Below are 8,658 nucleotides of genomic sequence, written 5' to 3'. Positions count from 1 at the left end.
CTATTGATAGTTGATCACTTACTAAAAGTGAATAAGAGATGTTAACACACGTGTAGTTTGGATATGGAGGCTCTAGGAGACATCATATGTTGATGATGGTCCTTAGGCCGCCGATTCACGTATCTTTCAGCTTGCTCTATATTAGAGGCAAAAGAAAATTGACCCTAGAGGATGGAGGATAGCCAGAAAGCATGTTTGACTACATGTGACATTGAGGTGTCTAAAGGAGTTGAGGGTTTGACATTGACGATAGAGTTCTATCGATGCTTAATCTCTTGTAGTTCATATGAAAGATGGATAATCGACCGTAACATATCTTATAATTGATACACAAAGAGAATGATGGAACTCATGTGAGCACATCTAGATCATACTTCAAATATCTTTTCAGATCTTAATTTTATCAGAAATGACATGAGCAGAAATCCTTAGTTATTGTATCATTGTGCATTCTTTTCATCATATATATATTTATTTTTTATTAAAAGAATAACAAACTGAAATAGGCTGATGTTTAAAAAATGAATTTAGGCTGATGTTGGATTGTTCTAAGGAGTCATATGCACTTTCTGATTCAGGCTGATGTAAAATTTCTATGGGCCGAACCAAGTCTAATTCCATAGGGTTTGCGGGTATAATGTAAACTTTGGATAGTAAAATGGAAAATGCTGAATTTCGAGAATCAAAATGAAATTTTGTGGAAGATGCATGCTATTGCTTGATTCGAGTCGGTGAATTCCTTCGTGTTTCATTTCATTGCAGCCGAGTTTGTTGAGCCCGATGGATTTTGGATCAGATCTAGGGCTTAGGTGAATCCCACCCTGCTGTTGAAGATGATCTCGCAGTTCTTCGTGCTGTCGCAGCGAGGCGACAACATCGTCTTCCGCGATTGTAAGTTCTCGTTTTTCTGCTCCTTCATCTTTGATTCTCGATTCACCTATGATATTTTGGCTAAACAAAAGCAAGGCCTAGATCTGTATATCGCTCTGCCCTTCGGTATACACTTAGATCTACTTTGGGCTGTTGTTTTCCGTGAATTGGCATATTCATAGTTTCTGTTTTTTTTTATATATATATACTTTTGTGGTGATTTTCGTATCCAAATCCCAAGTGATAATTTCGAATATCATTTTTTTGGGGGGGGTGCGGGGGATACGGAGTGGATTGTGGTGCAGAGTTTGCATTTCAGTCATATTCCATCTTAAGCACTGTAGTAGTGCTTTACATTTCCACTGAACTGATAGGTTTCTTTGTTATGGTGTTAATGCTTCAGAACAAGGATGAACACTCTCTTTATGTAACTTGAGATTGACCCCTTCAATTTCATAGTTGTACGTTAGATTTCTTTTCAATTGATAAAAAAATGATTTTGATTATACTTTTATTAATCAACACAGATCGAGGTGAAGTGCCAAAAGGCAGTGCTGAGATATTCTTCCGCAAAGTAAAGTTCTGGAAAGAGGATGAAGAAGAGGAGGCTCCTCCTGTCTTTGTAGGTCTTTCTGTATGCAACACTATTGCAATATCATGTCTTTTCCAAGTTACTGGTAATCCTAAAAGGAAAAAAAAACTTGAAATTAGTGCTGTGTTTTAGTAGATTTTGTTGATAAACTTTTGACTACGCCAACATTTTAAGATTTATATACATCTAGAAGTTTATGTGGCCACTGCTCGAGGCTCCCATCTGATTATTGTGTTGCACTTTACCTAGTCATCTGTGATCGGAGACTTTGATCGTCTAAACTCACTTGCCAAATTATTGATGGATTGAATCATTTTATCCTTTCTCATATAGTACTTTTGTTTGCTGATACAAGTATATATTTTCTGTTGCAGTCCTAATCGTTACTACTTGATTTTTGCCTTTTCTGATTGCAGAATGTGGATGGGGTTAACTATATTCATGTGAAAGTTGCTGGGTTGTTTTTTGTGGCAACAACAAGGGTTAATGTTTCACCATCCCTTGTTTTGGAGCTCTTGCAAAGAATTGCACGTGTTATAAAGGACTATCTTGGCATTCTTAATGAGGATTCTTTACGGAAAAATTTTGTGCTCGTGTACGAATTACTTGATGAAGTTATAGTAAGTCTTTGTTTAGCATAAGATACTTTTAAAATGTTTTTTGCACTACTTGATGAATTTGATAGTTTAGTACTATTGTTCATTTACTTCTATAAGTTTGAATATTGATGAAAATAACTAGCTCGGCTCTCTTTGTGGTTATATTGGTTGCATCTGACTTCTTGTTTTCAGGATTTTGGTTATCCACAAACTACTTCTACAGAAATTCTTAAGTCATATGTATTTAATGAACCAATTGTGGTTGATGCTGCGCGATTGCCTACTCTTGGTCCTGCATCCATGTTTATGGTATTCCAATTTCTTTTATTAGGATCTTGATTTTTCTTAACTTTGGTTGATTTTTTCTATGATATCGTCTGCATAGTTTTGTTTGGTTAAATTTTAGCTGACAATTGTGATTTGTGTATTTGCAGCAAGGAGCTAAAAGGATGCCTGGCACTGCTGTTACGAAATCTGTGGTAGCTACAGAACCTGGTGGTAGGAAGAGGGAGGAAATATTCGTTGATATTATTGAAAAAATAAGTGTCACATTCAGTTCTAGTGTGAGTATATTGATGTTTTTGTTGGTTCAGCGACGTCAAGCATTTGCATTGAAATTTTAGACGTTGTTAGTAGAGTAGAGTTCCATACTCCTGCAGACATGCTTGTTCAATGTAGTCTACCAACACTTTAGCAATTGCCAGTGTCATATATCCATATTGTCCTGTGCTCCACCTACCTAGGATAAAGCATTTTGGTGGGAATTAGCAAATCTTATATGTAACATTCATGTTTCTCTGTAGTACTATAAAGGAATTGCATATAAAACATGTGCTCCAGTATGGATGTACTGCCAGCCAATGTAGCTGTACTTAATATTTCATAGCCAGATTAAAAGCATGGAATAGATAAGATTTTACAAACTTTAAGAAATAGGCATATTATTTTCTTACACATATACATGCTCTTGCAAATTATTGTCAGTATGGATGTACATTGTACTGTCAACCAGTGAAGTCAGCTAATCGACATGTTAATAATCAGATTTTGTGAACTTTAAGGTTTGTGTAAACTAAAGAAAAAGTTTACATCTGATTATTAATCAGATTTTGTCACCAGATTTTATTGGTATTATGGTTTGTGTGAACTAAAAAAATGGAATCTGGTTGTTATCATTAGTATATCCATCAATTACTTCGTATTATGATTTGTGTAAATCTAGGAAAAAACATTCTGGTTATTATCTTTACTATATCCTTCAATCACACAACCATTTGATTTGCATGAATACTAAACCATGCATATATAAGCAGGAATGTAATGCTTAGTTGATCTTGTATTTTTTTCTCATGAGTACTACGCTAGGCATAGTTAAACAGGAATATAATGTTTTTATAATGAATGCATCTTGGAAGAAATATCCTTGTGTTTTTGTTTATAAAGAGATAAGAAATGTTTGAGAATGCTGGACTCTGGATTGTGCTGATATCTAACTACTAATAGAGTGCTAGGATTGATTGAAAAAGCATTCCTTTAATGCAGCTGGCCGTATTGTAGGATCCTTAAGAATTTCTACATATGTGGGTAGCTTTCTTTTGTTGTTTGTCTATTGTTCCAAATTCATGCTTAGTTTCCTTCTCGTGGCCTACTGGATTCAAATTCAAAATCTTAATGCATGAAGAATCTGTAGCTGAACAAAATATTGCTGGTTTCTTGAAACAAACTTCCACTATTGGAAATAAAATGAAATCTTTTTCCTTTTGTTGTAGAAATACCATTTATACAACATCAATCTGCTTCGTTTACATCTTTTTCTACTCATAGCTCATTTGCTGAAAATTAGTATATAACTTGAAATTTTTGTCAACTCATGATGTTCTGTGGCAATTATTAATGAATGATATGTTCCCTCGAGAAATTGTGATGTTGAAAACTTCATGTTTCCCTCTTTGAGGGTTGTTTTTCAATTTCATGAATTTATTTTAGCGGGTTAGTATGAGGCAATTTGTTGGTTCAAAAATTTTGTGAATCTCATGTGGAGCTCGAATATCCTCATTGGCTATACATGTATATTCTATCAATCTGACATGAGATAATGGAATAGGGTTATATCCTCACATCAGAAATTGATGGCACCATTCAAATGAAAAGCTACCTTACTGGAAACCCAGAAATTCGTCTTGCTCTTAACGAGGACTTGGGCATTGGTAAAGGCAGTGCTTCTCTTTATGGTAAGAATGATCCTAGTGCATCTCTTTGTTGCTATTATTCTCTTGTAGATTCAATTTGAACTAATTTCTTTCTTATCATATTCATGAACCCTAATGTTTACTGAAACTGGTTGCCTCTAAATTCTGTTAATGTTCTTGTTGAACTGCATTGTTAATTGTTTGGATCTTCTTCTTCTTGTTGTGGTATCTACTCTTTACAAAAAATCACGAGGAAATGAACAGTGTGGCTGATCCCCAGCCCAACTTCTTGTTGGAGTTGTTTAAGGGACCAGAGGTAATCGAGGAATATGAATCTTAGTTTGCTACTTTATTAGTGCACTCGAGGCTTTTGTCCTTTTTAATTGAAGTAGTTGTAATATATAAGCTTTTAATATATATATATATATTTTGCATTTGCCTTAAAATATGAAGAAGCTGAGTGAAATTGTATATTAAGGTACTAGTCACATTAAGGTCATAAGTTGATTATGTTGATTTTAGGGTACAATTTACCCATCAAATTCAGTTCGAGTTTCCAGAGGGTCCTTGATGTTTGTTTATGACATAATGCCCACTTGGACAAAACATAATTACTTCTATTAACTTGGGACTACCCATTTTGTTTACCTAAATACTATTGCACTATTCTGATTTGTTATATTAAGGCATTGGCAAATCATAATTAAATTTTTTATCTTCTTTCCTCTCTCCATCACTTGTTCCCACCTCCCTTGTTTCATTTTTCCTTCCTCCCCACCAGCTGCTCCCACCTTTCTTTCTTGCTCCACTCCTCCCCACCACATGCTTCCTTCTCTTTTCCATTCTCCTCACCCATTTCCTCATTACTGCTTGATCACTCCTCTTTTCTGTTCTCACAACTTGATTTCTTCTCACTGTCAATGTGCTAGCTTGTTTTGCTCCCACTCCTTAGTTATGATGTTCATGGCAAACTACTAGCAACTGGTGAAATCCATTGTGTGGGCACTTGACCAAAGCAACCAACTCCTGCATGTCAAATCTGATAGCAACCACAAGAGGTTGCCTTCTAGTTCTACAGGATGCACGTTTGTCCTTGCAGCTGAGTGCCATGACAAAAAAGACCCCTGAACATGGGCAGCATGTTGCAAGTGGTGATGTGAGGATTGCAGAAAAATTGGTAAATCTGATGCATAGAGTTAAAACTCTTTTACATACACTTGATGTTATTATTTTGCCATTTTATTGTAGAATTAATGGAACCACCTCATGTGGTAACAGTCAGATGGTATTCTTCTTGCAAAATTTGGACCAAATGGACACACAATGCTATATAAAAAAATGTCAGACGGCAACTTGAAACTTGGCCAGTTGGCCTCAGTTCAGATGGGTAAAATGTAACTAGCCCATGATTTTACCCAAATTCTGCACAAGTAACCTTAAGTACTAGGAGATTTGGTTTTTGATTTCTTGTAATCTTTCTTGGTAATTGTTGACTTCATTCTAGATTAGTCCATAATAATAAATCTTTAATTTCACTGGCATTTCCAATTGGTGGATATTGATTTTCATTGCTTGTAATCCTTCTTGTTGATTGTTGACCTCATTCTAGATTAGTCCATAGTCATAATCTTTAATTTCATTGGTATTTCGAATAGGAATTTATTGGTTAATCTTGTTCCAAGAATTAATAAAGAACCTTTGGCTTAGTCAAAAGACTCAAAACTCATGAATGTCTCCCAAAAGTTTAAGAATTTGGAGAATTTAGTTACTGCTGCAAAAATTCACATATAGAGAACTTTTTATCCATTTGTTTTATACCTAATCAACAATGTACAGACTATAGAAGTTCAGCAGGAGGGGCTGTAATACTTGATGACTGTAATTTCCACGAATCAGTCCGTCTTGATAGTTTTGATGTGGATCGAACTTTGGCATTAGTGAGTATATTGTCTTAAATGAAGACATTTTTAAGAACAGAGAAGTTTGCCTCTGTAACATGTATGAAAAACAATATTCATTATGTGTATTATGGAAATAGATACCTCCAGATGGAGAATTTGCTGTAATGAACTATCGGATGACTCAGGAGTTCACCCCGCCTTTTCGGGTTAATGCATTGATTGAAGAAGCAGGACAATTAAAGGTATGCCATGCTGACATGGATTGTCTTGTCGTACAACTATTTAATTCCAACAAGTTATTGGATGAATTCCATTTTTGATGGCCATTGTTAGTATCACTAATATTCTATGCGGAACAGGCTGAAGTGATTATAAAAGTACGTGCAGATTTTGCAACAAGTGTCACTGCAAACACTATTACAGTACAGATGCCAGTGCCCACTTACACATCAAGGTAGTTTTGTTTCTCCACTTATCATCTCTTTTTCTGTTGTCACCATCATCTTTCTCACATTGTACCTGTAACCATTTCTCTTATACATTGTCCTCCTGTTTATGCTACGTACCATTGATTTAGGCCCTATGTTTTTGTGTTCTTTTGGTCTATCTCTTGTTAAAGAATTGAGTCATACAAAAATGATTTCCACAGAAGGGTGAAGGGTGCTGTTTCTGTTGGGGACATAGTCAAATTTTCCAGTCTTGACACCACTGAGGACTTGTCTTGTACTGTGGGGTACATAGTCAAATGGTGTAATAAAATGGTGCTTAATGTTTGTATCATACAAGGCATTTTGTTTATCAATGAAATTTTCTTTTTAAATTCTGAAAGATGTTATTGTTTCATAAAATGGTGACTGAAGTTTCATACTAGCAAATGATCCAACTTCTGTTTGTGAAACACTCTTGGCAGGGTCTTCTGGTCATATGATTCTGTACTAAAAGCACAAATATAAAGAGTGGATAATAGTTCATCTTTTATTCCTAGTTGCTGATTAAAATGTTCTCATAAACTTGTTTTACAGGGTTAGTTTTGAGCTAGAAGCTGGTGCAGTTGGGCAGACGACTGATTTTAAAGAGGGAGCTAAAAGACTTGAATGGTGTCTAAAGAAGGCATGGTTTTATTAAAATGTTTCCTTGAACTTGTATTCTATTTATTTGTTACTATATTAAATATCAATTGTTAGATCATTTGGAAATAAATTAGATATCTATAGTCCAACTTTCATGATTCTAGTCTTAGTCACATCTTCCATCAAAGTCAGAGGATATTATCCGGTGCAAAGTCAGTGACAAATTCTTTCATACAACTATATATTTTGTTTCAATGTTCTTTTAAGGTATGATTGTTTCTTTTAAGTTGTTAATTAACACCTTGCACTTGAACTTAAAAACACTTCAGATTGTGGGTGGTGCTGAACACACTCTACGAACAAAGCTCACATTCTCACAGGAATCACATGGTAAGAGATGTGTATTATTCCTACTTGTTAAATTTCTTGCTCGGTGAATCTAGTTCTCACTTATGTCTCATTCTTGGAAACAGGTAACATTGCTAGAGAAGCTGGTCCTGTGAATCTGAACTTCACAATACCAATGTATAATGCATCAAAGTTGCAGGTGAGATGCTGTCCCACTGGGCTTTCTCCGTGTTTTCTTTATTCATACGAGTTAGCTGAGATAACTATAGTGTCAGCTACTCTTAGTGCCATCAGTAATTTCCTTTTTGACTTGTCGATAACCTTTGTTGCTCCAGAAATCTGTAGATAGGAAAAGTAAGTAGCAGTTTTTGACAAAATCTAGAATGAATCCTTCAACTTGCTTCTTTTTCCATTTTTATGAGAACACATGAAATGGTTAGCTATTGCATAATCCAACATATATTACTTTGTTCGATATCACTTTTAAGTTGCTAGTGCCAGAATTCAATCCTTTAAGATCTGTGTTCATGACAGTAACTTTTTCCTTGGCAGGTAAGATATCTACAAATAGCAAAGAAGTCACCTTCCTACAATCCATATCGATGGGTAAGATATGTCACACAGTCGAACTCATATGTTGCTCGTCTGTGACAAGCGTAATGTTTTTCCTTTTGTATTGCGGTCAGTTGGAGTCAGGACCGGTCCTTTTTATACTTGTCTTTGTATTTACACTAATAAGAGATTAATTTTGTGGAGTTGAGTAATCATAGTCAAATTTCTGCAATATGAATTTTGTTCGTTTTCTATGTCAGTTCTTGGTATGCATAAGCTTTAGTTTAGTAACCTTGATGCTGTCATTCTTTACTCTTTGCAATATGAGCCCTGTTCCTTCTCTTTTTAATTGTCATACGTTAAGATCCATACATCAAGTGGCATCTATTGTTTGATGAGTGACAAGAACATACACTCAGAAGTATAGTATTGTATCACTGTAATCCACAATCATCTGCATATACATCAAATTGAAATACTTAATTAACTGCATATTATTTGAAATTAGTATTGTCTAATAAGAACTAATTTGAACAA

At 35.0% G+C, this 8,658-nt stretch overlaps 1 protein-coding gene across 1 annotated transcript; it reads left to right on the top strand.

The window, feature by feature from the left end:
• The first annotated feature begins 720 nt into the window (after positions 1 to 720).
• LOC122023395 (AP-4 complex subunit mu) lies at positions 721 to 8,380 on the top strand. Its single transcript, XM_042581484.1, has 13 exons — positions 721 to 891; positions 1,398 to 1,492; positions 1,879 to 2,082; positions 2,254 to 2,370; positions 2,496 to 2,624; positions 4,166 to 4,292; positions 6,087 to 6,187; positions 6,289 to 6,393; positions 6,511 to 6,605; positions 7,174 to 7,261; positions 7,551 to 7,611; positions 7,695 to 7,768; positions 8,122 to 8,380. Exons 1-13 carry the CDS (start codon positions 834 to 836, stop codon positions 8,218 to 8,220), a joined length of 1,353 nt encoding a protein of 450 aa, XP_042437418.1. The 5' UTR covers positions 721 to 833; the 3' UTR covers positions 8,221 to 8,380.
• Positions 8,381 to 8,658: the final 278 nt, after the last annotated feature.

Source organism: Zingiber officinale, chromosome 9B (genome assembly GCF_018446385.1).
Source record: "Zingiber officinale cultivar Zhangliang chromosome 9B, Zo_v1.1, whole genome shotgun sequence".
Lineage (NCBI taxonomy): Eukaryota > Viridiplantae > Streptophyta > Magnoliopsida > Zingiberales > Zingiberaceae > Zingiber > Zingiber officinale.
The sequence above is the reverse complement of the archived record's forward strand: the minus strand, read 5'-3'. Positions and strand labels throughout refer to the sequence as shown.

Excerpts from the sequence above, each read along its gene's own strand:
- LOC122023395 (XM_042581484.1), top strand. The coding sequence starts at position 834 with ATGATCTCGCAGTTCTTCGTGCTGTCGCAGCGAGGCGACAACATCGTC. Across the intron at positions 2,371-2,495 it reads GTCCTGCATCCATGTTTATG|CAAGGAGCTAAAAGGATGCC; the intron begins GTATTCCAATTT and ends GTGTATTTGCAG. Across the intron at positions 7,769-8,121 it reads ATAATGCATCAAAGTTGCAG|GTAAGATATCTACAAATAGC; the intron begins GTGAGATGCTGT and ends TTTCCTTGGCAG.